General features: G+C 40.6%; 1 protein-coding gene across 2 annotated transcripts in view; it reads left to right on the plus strand.

The window, feature by feature from the left end:
• The window catches only part of ARHGAP22 (Rho GTPase activating protein 22), a 151,238-nt gene that overhangs the window by 33,486 nt on the left and 102,357 nt on the right, over positions 1-15,395 (plus strand). Inside the window, exon 1 of one of the 2 annotated variants that reach the window (XM_040606956.1) lies at positions 9,034-9,090. The exons of the other annotated variant lie outside the window; for it this stretch is intronic. Coding sequence (XP_040462890.1) covers positions 9,048-9,090 — 43 coding nt within the window. The 5' untranslated portion in view covers positions 9,034-9,047. Of the gene's footprint in view, positions 1-9,033; positions 9,091-15,395 lie in introns of those variants that run through there. 2 annotated transcript variants of the gene reach the window in all.

Below are 15,395 nucleotides of genomic sequence, written 5' to 3' on the forward strand. Positions count from 1 at the left end.
CAGTGCACTGTGGAAACACTTTGCAAATGAGAGCTGTGGGACATCACAATGTCCGTGGCATTGCATGGACCTGCAGGAGAAGTTTGATGGTCTTGGCTTTGCAGTGGAGGGCACTGTCTGATCTGTGTCTAACACTTCTAAATGTCTGGAGTGCAGCTGAGGCCATGCAAATATTTGTATGTCACTAAAAGTGATAACTGTGTTTTGGAACATGAGGTAGACTCTGCATTTATTAAGGAGGGAGAAACCCAAAATACCTTCTCTGAACTGTCTTTACAAAGCAGTGCCCAGAATGCTAAAATTGCATGCTGCTTTTGCAGTCACAGAGTCTTTGCACAAAGATAGTGAGTGACAGGTACCTCTGCTTAGATTTGCCAGCTGCAGAGTCTCCTTTTATATGCAAGATAAGTGCAGCCTGAGTCTCCTTGGAAAAGTGTATTCTGCACTTCCATGCCTGAAAATTGTTGATACGTTCTTCTATATCTTATCCTTGCTGTGTCTGCTCCTGGGCACTAGATGGTGCTGGTTATGTCATATGTCTTGAATCACTTGAGTGCAAGTTCATTCTGTAAGAAGAAATTAGCCACTGTAATATTCATTGATGTCTGCTCAAAAGCAAAACAGCAAGCAAGAGTTCTGTAACAACGTTATTGCCCAGCCTGTGAAGCTAATAGTGTGCAGACAGAATATAGCATTGCATGCATTTCTGCACATTTGCACTGCCATTGGCATCTTAGTCTGAATCCACAAGATACAAGTTACTGAATGCTATCAGCTGCTGTGACAGATGCCAAAATCAACAGTCTTTGAAAACATTCAAGTTAAAATTGTCTGCTAATCTTAAAATGAAAAAAGTTTTTTGTGGAAGAGCAAAGCACATTCTACATAGATGTGTACAGTAATGACTGTGTGGTGAAGCCGCTTGAACCTAGGCCTCCACTACTTCAGGTTGATGTACTGACCCAGGGGTTCCTGGCTATTTTGTGGCATCTGACTGTGTTCCACCTCCCCCATTCTGAGCCTGATAAACTTATTTTTCAAAACATACATCTTCAGACTTTTCCAGTTTTAATGAATTGACATATGCTGCTTCCATCTGGGTTTGGGGGTGAAGGAGCTTGATCAAACCTCCCACTGCATTGCTGCTTAGGGATCTGCCAGAAAGACCAAAAGTTACTAATTGCCTTCTTCAGGGTAACTCCTTTTCCTAATTCTACTGAAATTCTTTTATCCAACTGAAAAATAGGTTTTTGTGGCCTATCCACACCTTGACAACTTCATTTAGCATCAACAAGCTGCCAGTATTTCTAGGCTTGTTATACAAATGGATTTGAGTTGAACAACTATTCCTTGAGTACGTTAATGGAGGCCCTGGCTTCCCTCATGCAGATACTAGACACTAACAAGTCAAATTTTCTGCAAGCAAGGCCTCTCTGCTTACTGGTCTCCTGACTGGTATTTTCCCTGAATACTCTACTGTGTCACTGAATACTTCTGAAAAGAGAATGTGAAAAAAGTGATTGAACTTTGCCTCTGAATTCATGTAACCTCACTGATTTCAATAGTGTTGTGTTCAGCCCAGTGGTATACCCCTAAAACTTGACCAATACACTATTGCTTACTTCAGGTGAAAGTCTTCAGACTGCATTCAGACTTTTGTACAGAAAGTTTATTAGGCTCTTCTTTCCCCCTGAGGGCTATGAGGCTCTCTGATAGTTAAGAATGTTTTGGTTCACCTTATGTTATCAACTTCAAACGTCTTGAGGGGCATCAGGAGGCACCTGCAGCTTGTAAATTGCTTTTTGCTTTGGTGTTTTTCCCTAGCATATGCAATGCCCAAAGCTTATGTTTTCATTTGGCAAGCAAGGATCCTGCTTCATGAAATAAACAAGATCCTGCCTTTGTTTCATTAGAAGTGTTTGATCTACTCAAAATTATACTGTCTACATCCCTCAGTGCTCTGAGGCCCTGGGCAGTTGAAAGTAGGCCTGGAAACAGGCTGTGACAGCATACATGTTCTGTTGTCCTGGAATTTGCATCTCTAAGAGAAACTCTGCATCTAATTCCTGATCTGTAGCACCTAGCTGTCTTCAATGCACACACTGGCTTTCAACAAGAACGCTGTTTTTTACAACTTCAATTGTAACAGCATGAGTCCTGCTGGGAAAGGAGCATAAGGTTTAAGGACTTTCATTAATAGCTTTTTCTGCTAGTGCAGATCATTAAGACACAACCTCTGAGTGTTCTTGAGAAATTTTCCTTAAGTCCATTGTATTCCTCAGAGTCAAATATGTCTGCACAGCATTTTGTGTAGGCTGCACTTTGGGTATAGAAACGTGGCTCTGCAAAATGATGGCATGTTGTTGCTGGAATGTACAAGGCATCATTTGATCCCATCAGGTTGGCTTTTTAGTGCAAATTAGGTAAGATTTTGAATTTTTCCTGCTGGGACCTTCCAGGGTAAGCTCTGCTGTTGAGTATTTCGCTTTAGGGATAATATATTAAGCCCTAAGCATGTGTAGTTAATAGAGATTTTTATTTTTTTTAAGCATTTCTGTGCATTAGCAGCTTTGTTCCATAAAGACATGCTTATTGAATGGTCAACATAATCAGTTATATAGTACTTTCCCAATGTTTATTGCCAACTTGTCAAAAATCAAGTCTCAAGTGCTCTCTTGCAGCTTGTGTGCTCTGATGCTACTGTTGCAGGTTAAGCTTTGTTTAGCCCCAGAAGCCCCTGTGTTCCCATTTGCAGTAATGAGGGGTGAATTCTCCACAAGACTTGTGCAATGTTTGGGATCCCTGAGGCTAAAAAAGTACTCTAGTCCAGTAGGTTAGTATGAAGTAATTAAAACAAGACACATGATATATGGCGATGTAGTTCATAGCACACAGCAAATTCTAGTGGTACTAAAAATAAGTATTAGAGGTCAACATCAACATGAAGAAAGAAAACATCAAGCTAAAAGGAAGTTTACTGCTTAAGTACCTGTCCCAAAAATGTTCAACTCACAAATGTGAGTTGATCTCTAAGTCTTGTGGGATTGGGCCTTCTATTTGAAGTTCATCTGATTTGCCTTGAGCAGTTCAGTGGGTTAATTCTTGTCCCTAGCTGATTGGCACAGTCATGTTAAATTACAAATATAATGCATTTGAAATTAATTTGCAGGGTTGTATTGGTTGTGTGAGCTGGAGATGCAGTCAGGGTTGCTTACTCTCTTCCTTCAGTATTCCCAGAGACTGCTTTACTCTCATTTTTCTTCAGCTTTTAAGGGTCAGCGTGTCTGCTGAGCCTATTTTCTTTAGCTCTAATACTAGGAGAAGTAAATTACTGAATTTTGGATGGATGGATAGATGATGATTCTTTGTTAAAGTGGTTAAAATTTTTAATACTCTGTCGATCCTGAACCTGTCAGTGGATGCATATATCTGCTTGCAAGAGTTCATGCTTTATAATAGCAAGAATAAAGATGACATCTCTTTGTTTTTAAATGTAAAAATTTTTGTGTACCTGCTATGCTCCTGCTGTAACATCTGCAACATCTAATGACTTGAGGTTTACTCTGGCTTCCTACGTGCTTTGAGATGCTGTGGATTTGATTTCTGTGGTGTGTGCAGCAGGTATAGGCTATGCAAAATATAAAGAAACACACACTCTGAAAATGCAGCAGTCACGTTGTATCTGCTGAAAAGAGGCCCAGAAGCAGGACTGGTCTCTAAACCAATGCAGGATGGCACACAGGTGAAAGAAACAGAAATATTTGCTCCCCAGACTGCTCCAGAAGGGAATTCTGACACATACAATTTAAAAAAAAACACTTGTCTAAAGCAGGGAGAGGGAACCATCATTAGAAAACATACTATGTACTGAGAATCCTGTAAGGCAGCACTGCTGATGCTATTAAGGTACCTGTTAGTCCTGGTAGCTCAGCTGCTCAGTGTAACATGCTGACTTGAAAATACCAGCTGGAAGTTGTTCTGGGGAGCAAAGGTAAGAAAAATAGAATTAATTTCCTCTTCACGCAGCCCACACAAAATTGTGTGGGGGAAGGGAGGCAAATCTGATAGTGTGCTCCTCCAGCATCCAAGAGGAATTATAATTGGGAAACTGCTGTCTGGGGTGTTTATGAAACTGTGCCTTTGAATGATGTGCTAATTCCAGTTCAAAGTGGCAGCTGGCCTGCTGTCATCCAGTTCTGAGGGTTCACAGGCAAACCCCACTCTGTTTGTCTTAAATGCTTTAGGGATAGCTAGTGTGCTATCAGTGAGAATCAGCTTGCACTGGGCTTTCTGAAATTCATAGGGAGGAGGAAATACAGTAAAGATGTATTGCCTAGGGTGTAACACTTAAGATTTATACTTTATTAAATAAGTTGTCATGCTATAAAGTAACAAGAACTTTTTACATTGTAAAATCTATTTTTAGCCTTTGTATGCTACTTTATTTCCAAGGTATGGATTTAGGTATGATGAGTGGGGGAGGAAGGCTGAGGTGTTGAAGTGACTTCCATGCTGCTTTTTAGTGATTTTTCAGATTCTTATCCTACGCACATGCCTGTACTTAGCCTTACCTTGGGTACGGTCCTATCAACTCAGTTGCTCCCAAAATATATGCCTGTGAACTTGCTCATAAAATTCTCCTGTGTTACTCAGGAACTTATACTAGTTCATCACACGAGCCCTTCTTGGGCTTGATGTTTATGAAAGAATTTTGAAAGGTGCAAGTTACCACAGGGAAGCAAATTGGTCTGACACTTGAACTGCTGAAAATGCTGGCTCTGAAGAACTAGTGCGACATGAAACACAAAACAGACAGAACAGTTTAGTTTTCCTGGTCTAGCGAACAAAACCACTGACACTAATCACATATAAAAAAATTAACATGCACTTTTATTCCTGCAGAGTGGCAAACTGAGCAATTAATTTTGTGTGCTTTAAAATTAATAAATGACAAGAATATAAGTTTTTTTCCCATCAGTTCCTGTTGTTCAGATAAATTTATTAAGCAAGGAATGGATGTGGAATCTTTGGCATGTCCAGAATGTGTAGGATTTCTTGTGATACAAGCTTTTCTAACAGATAGGATCCTGTAGATGCTTGAATATTGGATTTACATGCATTCCAGGACACCAGGAGCACTTCCTGATAGCTTTGATCCTGTGTTCTAAAATGTTTCTGTGTTGGGTTTTGGTGGTGTTTGGTTTGGGGTTTGTTTTAAGCCCATAAGCCCTTAACAGAACTGTGCCCTATTATAAGCTTAGCCTAGCCTGGCTAATGGGAATGCATCATTATACCTCATGGGTAAAAGGCAATGTGTGAATACAAAATATGTACTTCTATTTCAGTACCTCTCTCTCTCATACAGTCTAGTGATATATCTACATCAAATTCATGTTCTTCTGTGTCAACGCCTTCCATAAGGAATAGATGAACTATTATAAATTGTTTGTTTAAACCATGAAGGTCTGATTCCTCTATCAGCAGGTAATTTTTCAGGGCCTTACCAGTCTGGAGAACTGGAGTTTGCAAAAACATTTTCTTCACAGTTTATATAAAAGCCATTGGAAGTGTTAAATTAGAAGGGTGGGCTTTTGGAGGCGGGGGATGATGGAGATGGGGTCTTGGAAGGGGTTATGGTTTAGCCCCAGCCAGCAAACAAGCACCACACAGCTGCTCACTCACTGTCCCCTCACCGAGAGGGATGGGGAGGAGAATCAGAAAGGAATGTAAAACTCAAGGGTTGAGATAAGAACTATTTAATAGGATAGGTGAAGCAAAAGCCATGCATGCAAAGCAAGGAATTAATTCACTATTTCCCATTGGCAGACAGGTGTTCAGCCATTTCCAGGAAAGCAGGGTTCCATCACGCGTAACCATTACTCGGGAAGACAAACGCCATAATGCCGAATGTCCCTCCCTTCCTTCTTCTTCCCCCAGCTTTATATGCTGAGCATGATGTCATATGGTATGGAATATCCCTTTGGCTAGTTCAGGTCAGCTGTCCTGGCTGTGTCCCCTCCCAATTTCTTGTGCCCCTCCAGACTTCTCACTAGCAGGGCCTGAGAAACTAAGTAGTTTATATTTAGTCAAAAGATCTGGGTGGCAGTTCTTCATTAGCTGACTTGAGATGGACCTGATTGCTTTCAAAAGAGAAACTAAACGAGATTAATCATTGAAGAACCTTGAATTTCCCATAGGGTGACAGATCTGACTTATGCATTTCCCAAACATTGCCTAGCTATCTCAAAATGGCATTTTGGGGTGGTTTTTTCCCCTTCACTGCCCCTGCCTGTCCACCCACAATGGTGTCTGGTTTGTGTGGATGTACTTTGCTGGCCTAATCTTACGCTAGCTGTTTCTGTCTGGCAGTATTTGGACTGGCAGTTTTTTTGCCAAAAGACATGTATTAGCTTAAGTTCTAAGAAACAAAATGTGTGCCCTCTAAACCTAAAATGACAAATGATCTGCAAAGTGCACTGGAAGTATGTATAGCATGTATGTCCTAGTTTATATTGCTTATATAGATTTTTCAGGTCATAAAAAGGTTTTATGAAAGTGATAGTGGTTATAATATTTTACTTCACTAGAGATTAGCTCTCTGTACTTCACTGTAATTATTTTTTCATCCAGAACAAAAGTGAGGGAAAGGTTAAGTGCTCTTTAACTATTTTTTTTTTTTTTTGTAGCAATGCTCTCAGGTAATGTTACAGTATATCCATGTGGTAGGGATGTCAGAGGCTCTGCTTCCCTCTTGCAATGAATGCATATGAAGATTATTTTCTTAATTACATGGTGATGGTTATTGCAGTGAATGAATCTCAGCTGTTTTCGTTTGGGACCATTTAATTCCCTCATATAATGTAACAATCAAAAGCGAAGATAGATTTTTTGAGTTTTCCAAGTATTTTGTAAAAATGAATTTTAGAATTGTAATGTTTCAGTAATAGAAACACAAAAATTCATGACATGCTTTACTGAAGCTGTCAGCTTGATTGTTTAAAAGAAGCATGTGTGTTTAAACCCACAGCAGCCTATATCTGTCAATGTGAGGTCATGGTACCTAGTAGTCTTAAAATTTCTTAAATGCTCAAATTTCAGCAAATTTAAAATAATCTGGGGAGTTTGTCTGTGGTGTAGCATCTAGTAACAATCCCCACAGAGCTGACTTGGCTGCCAGGTTGGAGCAGCTGGAGAGCAGGGTGCTCTCTCCATAAGTTTTATCTACCACTGATCTGACAGCATTGTTAGTAAACACTGTGTGTTTTCCAGAACTTGGAAATCTTACCCTTGCCAGGGAGCTCTCTAGAGTTTCCTTTGTATGAAATGCAGGAGTGTTGCCAGGACAGAGTCCAGTCACTCAAGCAGGTGGTTTATGTGCCTCTGAGATCAGATCACCCTCTAGCCAAGAAGAAAGAGAAGTGTCTGCCATTTTACAATGGAAAGGTAGCACTTCGCACCAGAGATGGATTTCTAAGCAGCTAACTGGCATTGTTTGACAAGTTTAGAGACTCAAGAAAACAAATGAGGTGAGCTTTCACTCCTCTCTCCAAGACAAGCAAGTTTGTACCAGCAAAGTCAGAATACTGGATTTCCTTCAGCTCTCCTGCAAGAATATCTTGAGTTTCCTCTAGCACGTTTGGTGGTGAAGGGAAAGCTTTCCTGCCCTGCCCATCTTCCATCCTGTGTGGGATTAGGGTTTGGGTTGGTTTGGGCTTTGTGCTAGCTAATGAATTCTCGTAATCTGGGATGGCTCAAGTGTGCAGTAACAGCTGAACGCTCTGCATAAGGACCTCAGCACATTATCATAGTCATATGTTTTTAGATGATGGGAGATCCAGTAGACATTTATCCTTTATTTTATTCAGTGTCTGTCCTGGAAATCCAGTCTGAAGTATTGGTTTGATCTTAAGAGGCTGGGGTATGTATGGAAGCAGGAGCTACAGATTCTTACTGGGTCTCAGGTTCAGGCTGTTTCTGGTATTTGAACTGTATTTCAAGATATAGCTCCCTGTTACCACCCCTACCCCCCCCAGCTCCCCAACTTTTCTTTGTGTACCTCTCTCCACTCCCACCTGCACTGCAATTTGTTTTGTGCATTGCACAGTGCTGTCAAAGAGCATTTTCTTTTGCAGTGCCCAACCTGGAAAAGACTTTATCACCCAGTTTCTTGCTTGTGACATCTAACTCTTAACACTTGATCCAAGCTTTGCAAAGGCAGCCTGTTTGCCTGTGAGTTGCTGTGTAAAACAAAGTTGTGTGACTATGCTGCAATGCTTAGGGCATTGCTGCTTCTGGGCAGGAGGTCTTCAATAAGCATGGTCCCTGCTGGTTAAGTTAAGTGCTGTGAGGTCTAGAAAACAAACACTGAATGATCAGGGAATCAGCAAACATCTGCTCTAGGATTGTTGTTCTTTCCTTATCCTAAAACAAAACTCTTATCTTGTCTTTGTGGCTAGTGATTTAGTTAGGTTAATGCAATTAAAAGTAAGTGTTTAAACAAGCCTTGCGAATATTGTTGGAGCAGTGCTGACCTTTGCAAGAATGCAAGGTCCCTGTAACTGTCAGTACTTAAAATCTCTGCAGAGACTCCCAGAGATACATTAAATGTTTACTCTTACAGGGGGGAGAGCATATGATATGACCCTGTCCTGACATAATTTTGCAAGAGGTGACATGGCCCTTCTAGTATCTTTTTTATGCACACTGAAGGCTTACTTTTGGTGTCTGCTGCCCTCCAGCCATCTGAGAGCAAGCATCTGGCACTCGCATAATGCAGCCTCTGGCGGCCTTCATCCCTTCAAAGGGGCGAGTATAATTAATAAACCGGTGAAGTTTAACGGGCAGAGAGAGCTGTGAAGCGCTGAGGTCTTCCCTAAGGCTGGCTAGAAATACGTGCGACAGAGACGGAGAGTTCCAGGGCACCAACCTGCCTCTGCCCGTTGGGAGCCCCGGGCCCGGCTGCCCGCCCCGCTGCCCGGGATGCTGTAGGCGGCCCCGCCTGGCAGGGAGCGGGCTTGCTGGGGCTGCGAGGGACGCTGTCACCTGCCATGGGGCTATGTTGCTGCAAAGGCTGCGATGAGAAGCCCAGAGGTAACTAACTGCACCCTCAAAGGTGACAGGGAAACTGAGCAGGCGGCCCCCCTCCTTCCCCTCTTGTCTGCGGCGCGGCTGCGGCTCCTGGGAGGTGCCTGCTCGCAGCCCCGGGTGAGCGCGGCTCGGCAGCAGCTGTCCGGCCGCTTCGGCAGCCCCTGCCTCGGTGGCGGCCGTCTGAACTGCCTTCCGCCTCAACAGGACAAAGTGGAATGGAAACGAGGGTTTTCCCGGGTCCAGTACTCGGTGTCTAGTCCCTTGGAAGGTGCCATTGCTGCTTTGGTGGTTCATTTTTTTAAAAACAAACCAACCAACCCTAAAAACTATCTTTGGTTGTGATCTTATGCTTGAAATACCGTTATTTTTTCTTCTTTTTCTACACTGACAAGTGTTTAATGGGAGGGAGAGTGGTAATTTCTTTTTTTCTTATCAGGAAAGCTATTAATGTGGCAATAGGATTAGCTGACAAAATCTTCCCTCGTCAGTTCCATGTCCTGGTGGACTTGAATACTTTCTGAAGGGCAGAGCTCTCAGGAGTCTGGAACAGGCTGAGATAGGAGATAGAGAGGCAGTGTCTCCGACCCGCGTAAAGCCACTGTAATTCTTTCTCCATACAGATTGTCAGTTACTCCCAAGGTGACTCCTGCGTGGATTTGCCTGTTGGGACCAGCCCCCAGCATCCTGTTTGCTTTGGTGAAAGTTTGTAGGCTGGTTTCAGGAGCAATAAGAAGAGGTAATGTGTGAGCCCAAAGAGAAGTGTAGCTTTTCTGGGTAGAAAGTGATCCCCTTTTAAGAGTAGTGTTCAAAAACATTAACATGCTTGGAGTTGGTAAAATAAATGTTTTAACTTTGACAGCTGAAAATAATTCTTTCAGTAATCAAAAATCCTCTTAAGTTAGATTAAGTTAGATTTCTGAGAAAACAAGGGGAAAAAAGTTATTTCTTGTTAAAAACTTTGGAAAAAGCAAAATGTACCTTTATCAGTACACTGAAAGTATGATTCAAAAAATGTTAGGAATTTAGCACACAAATTTTGGTCTTGACACAAAGGCAAAATAATTACATTGGTGGAAATCTGGTGAATATGAGGCCCCTGTCTGCATGTCAGTTGTATCAAGATAAAGTTTATCTATATACATAAGCTTAATGAATTTAAAGAATGCAGTATGAAAATAAAGCTAAATGAAAAGGGCACTGATCTGAGGTAATATGGGTATCAGTTATATTAGAAAAGGAGATAAACACTGAAATGAATATTCCATTTCAGGAGAGTTGCCAGGAGTAGGGAAGGCCAGGTAAACATCTGTATAGTATTTCAGGCTGTTGAGTTGACTATGCCCGGATTCTCAGAGTGGCACATGATGAAAGCATCTTTTCCTACTAGAGACAGGCTCAGGAAAAAGAGTAGCTCATTAAAGGCCCTGCCATTATTTTTGTCTTATTTTTAAAATATATTTTGAAGTTACTCCTGTGTAATGGTATAAATCTTTCCTCTGGCTGACTCTCTTAACCCATGTAGAAGGTTGAAGTTTGTTTCATGGAGGTTGTGTGCCTCCATCTACATGAAGCAATAAATCTCAAGTGTAATAAGACTTTGCCATTAGCAGTAATATAATCAGTGAGGTTAAAAAATCTGTGCCCTGTCTGACTGGTCACTCACTGTGGGTGAAGTCCTGAAGTGCTAAGCTGTGATTTGTATTCTTAACTGGGACCTAATTCAGCTTTGTAGGATTCTGCAGAAACTCATTTGTTCCTTGGTGCTTGGCATAGGCCCCTTTAAAGTAGTATGTTTATTTACCAGTGCTTTTCAGATGCTCCTAGATTTGTAAAGTATGTGGAGAAGCCTCTGACTGGGACTTCCCATGCTGCTTTCACACTATTTTATTTCTCTGGCCTCAGTGGAAGATTTTTCACTAATTTGCTCCTGTGGCATGATTTCACAGAAGTCTTTGTAGATGGCTTAAGAGAATGATTTACACTACTGTTGTACTGGCCTTCTGACCATGAGCTTCAACTAGTCCTGTTCTGCTGTGAGAATACTTTTGGCAGATGTGGGAGGAGAGGTGTGGCTGGGGACCAAGGTATGGATAACGGTATGTTTTGAGTTATTACATTTGTCCTATCAGCTGGTCCTGTTAGCACATCAGACACAGATAGGGTTAACTGATGAGTAGATCCTGATTTCTTAGAAGAACTGGCAGACTGAAGTGTTAGTGTCCCTGAACACAGCTCGTTATCTGCAGCTAGCAGAGACAAGCTTAATAAAGGGGTGGGAGTTTAGGGAGATCTGCTTTTGCTTAAGGCCGGAACGAAGGTGGAGTGTTGTCATCCCCACTCACCAACTTCTGTCCCTGTAGTGGAATTAGCCTACTAGTTAGTACGTACCAGAATCCTGGGCAGGAATAATGAATTGTCCCTTTACCCCTCCTTAACAATCAGTGACTTACGATGTGCTGAAATCAGGAGGTGGGAGAAGGACATTATTTCTAGTTCCATTCTAATTCCTGCACTGGAATCATGTCCTTCTTCCACCTTACTCACTAATACTGTCTACTTCTACTAGCCTGGACCAGACTGGAACCTGAAGGTGGTGGGAGAGTGTATTTCGTGTGTTATGGTTGATTATCTATACTTCCCTATTTACTGAGCTTGCTTGTTTCACTACGATTGTATTTCTTTTCCTGGCATTTCTTACACTGGCAGTTATTCCCAATCAGACAATAAAAAAAAATCTTGCACTGCAGTGTTGCAAAGATTTCCAGTCATGCAATGTAATCAAGATTGTAAGCAATTACTTTCTTTAACCTCATCATCAATTTGGGCTACTCGGTTTAGCTCTCCTAGGAAAACCCATATTGCATTCACTATGGTAAAAAGTGATTCAAACACCAGTTGATTCCAAACTGGGGCAAACATCAAGAATGAAGGAGAACTCAAGTTTTCAGCCAAACAATATTTTCTCTTCCGGTCTTGGCTGATGCCAGCTGCAAAGGCATACTTTCTGTTATTATTTTGTACTTTAGAAGGTGTAAGGTGAGTAGGGCTTATAAGACAGGGAAGACTGGCAAAATGGGGTTTATCTGAGATACAAAAGCTAGCTAGGGTTTTCTGATGATGGTCATGCTTTGTATAAAAGGAGTAGAAAGGGAAGTCTTTTTAAAAAGTCAGTTGTGCCTATTGGATGACCTTAGTAACTTCCACTTTAAGAGCAAAAAAGGTTAAGTATTTAGAAAACCATGCTTCAGAAGTCTGACATGCTGAATACACTGTATATGTATTATGAATCTTCCAGTCTGTGATATTGGAACACTTTAGAAATGTGATCTTAGGGTTCCTGATATGATCTTAGAGTTAAGGAACTAATTTTCCTGTTTAAAAAATAAAAATCTTCAGTCTTCTATTTTTCCTGGATTCTTTTTCAACTTCCATAGTAACTATGAAGATACATTCTAGCAGAAGACCAGCATGAGTTCTCACTATCGAGTAGGTTTTGACTCTGATCTTACACACTTGGCTCTCCCATGTAGTCATGTGAAGCACACAGTTGCAGTATTTTAGTTATGCAGTCCCCAGATGAGAAAGTATGTGTATGAATAAACTTGTGTGCTTATTATTTTGCACACTTCCCTTCCTATGAGAAACAGTTATTTCCTTTGTGTAGTGGGACCTAAGCACTGTGAGAACAGCCTGTGTTGGATGGGAATGTATATAAAATTAGTATGTGAACTCATTCCTCATTTCAACAAGGTGATCAGTTTACATGGTAACTATAGTAGCAAAACGGACTTGGGAATCTTCTGAGCATTCTGCATCCTTTTTGATAACTCAAGATTTAAAAAAGGAGATAAAGGAGGAATTCACAGTCTTTTCCAAAATGTAGGAAAAAGTGAATTGGATTCTCTAGTGAGTACAACAGAGAATGTCACCTGCATGTGTTTCCAGCTGGTGTTCCCGGGTGTGCACCCAAATGTACTTCCTCCTCCTTTTTCCATATACCTATAGCTAATAAGGGTGAAATTTGGAGGGTATATCTTGGGGCATGTAGGAGACACTTCCTTGGTTATTTTTGCTGAAATAAAAAATAACTAGAAATTTGAAAAGCTGCTTTGTTTTAAGAAGAAATATTATCCTAAAGTTATCTGTTCAATTACTACTTGTCCAGAAAATTTTTCTGTAACTAGTTCTAGCAATGAAAACAAAGACTAACCTTTAACCTAATATGACAGAGGGGTTGCTGTGTTAGTTGATGAAAAAGTACTGTTAACCTTTATGGTCTCTATCACTTCTGCTCCAAAAAGGAAAGAAATTAACTGATAGCATTTCAAAGGCTTGATCATATGTTTAGTCTCTTGTCTGATTCACAGTTTGGTTTTTGGACAGATCATGGAAGATGTTGGCTGGTTGCTAAGTAGAACTAGTTGCAATTCTTTTGTTGAAGCAATTAAAAAGAATTTTTAATCAAAAGTTGCATTTCTAGTTTTTGATTGCTATAACTTGGAAACAGAAGTTTCAACTTAAACCTTTTTTCCTTTTTTTTTTTTTTTTTATTTCTTCCCATAAAATGAATACTTTGCACCCAAAAGTGCTGAATGCTTTCGGTTGTCATTTTTACCCAAGCAAATATGTGTTACTTTGTGTGATGTTGGGCCCTGTCTGAAAATGAGCACATGGTGTATTAACTGGAGTGGATATAATTTTGAAGGAAGGAAACATGGGGCCAAAACCAGAAATGAGGCTGGTGAGATTCAGCAAAGCAGTAGTTTACTGTCTGTATGTAGAAACAGAAAAATATGGAATACAGCTATGTGGAGGGTAGCTGCAGAGAGGCTTTTAATATATAACAACTATATCAACTGAGAAGTTTAAGCAGTTCTTTACTTAGTGAACAGCATTGGTGCCCCTTCAGTGAACTGCCTGCAGGTTAAACTGCCTGCTGTGTTTAATCTGTACACAACTGAAGCTAACACCTGAAGATTTGATAACATCTGCTGTATACTCAACCTCTGCCTTGTGTTTACTGTCAACAGAGTCTTGGTACTTGTTCTAATTTCAGGCTCTCGGAGTGAGAAAGCCATAAAGGCAGCACGGACCCCTGCAGTGACATTGCTTCTGCTCTCTGTTATGACATTATTCACTCATAATGGGAAAGCTTCCTAAACTGCATGAAGTACAGAGAGAAGTACTCTCTCCCCTCCAACTTGCTTTATATACTGTGTTCTCTTTTTTCCTAAATACAGTGTCCATCTATACGTAAGGGCTTTCAACCTGTCATACTACCATAGGTAGAACTTGTGTTCATTGTTATTGGGACTTAATGAGTGTACAAACCAGCTGTCATTTAATTAAATGTGATGTGGAAAAGGCTTCTTAAAGTTAACACTGCTAATTCTTTTCCAGTGGGTTTGTTTTATGAAAATATGACTTAAAAAATAAAGACATTTTAGAGGTATGTACCTAGAAAATACTTATGTAGTCTGCATCCTTGACCAAGCTTTTAAGAGCTTTTCTGCCCTCATCTAGCTTTTAACTAGAAAATCCCATATAGAGGTCTCTGAGTGGATTAGCAAGAGTTGAATTCATATATATTAAAAAAAACAAACAAACACCAACAAATGAACCAACCAAACAAAAAAAAACCCAAAACACCCACCCCACCCCCAAATTACAGTAGGTGAACTGAGGCACAGAGAAATAGGATAATTTGTTCAAGAAGCCAGCTGAAGACTTCCTACATGCAGGTTTCAGGCTGCTAGACAATTATCTTTTCCTATGGGCCTTGTTGAAATACCAACTGCTCAGATATTCTTTAGATACTGTTTGGGTATTTAATGTTCATTTTAATGTTCATTAGTGTGTTGAGCTTAGAGGTTCTCTGGCTGGTACATCTTTATCTACTATTAATTTCCTCAGCTACCTCCATGAAGTTTTGGCATGGAGATACAATTTAGTTTATGAAGCTGTGATAGGAAGTGTTCCTATTCTTCGGATTCCACTCGTGCTAACCAGATTCACTGATTTGTTTCCATGTGTAGAAGCTTTTTTTTTTTTTTTTTTTTTTTGGTTATTTGGGTTTTGTTTAACAGTCTGAGCTATATCGTTTTGAGAGCTTATGCTTACAGAGCTAGGACAGGAATTGAGGTTTCATGAATAGTGCCTTTTTTCCTAAACATCCACAAAAGTTCAGGAGCACCTAATTATATGTAAGCAGTCATCACCAACACTATATGTGTCAAAATCGTTATCAAGTGGGGTTTATTCTGAATTTGGAATGTTGTATATATATCCAGAGAGATGCACAGTGTGCT

The sequence above is a fragment of the Falco naumanni genome, chromosome 9 (genome assembly GCF_017639655.2).
Source record: "Falco naumanni isolate bFalNau1 chromosome 9, bFalNau1.pat, whole genome shotgun sequence".
NCBI classification, from domain to species: Eukaryota; Metazoa; Chordata; class Aves; order Falconiformes; family Falconidae; genus Falco; species Falco naumanni.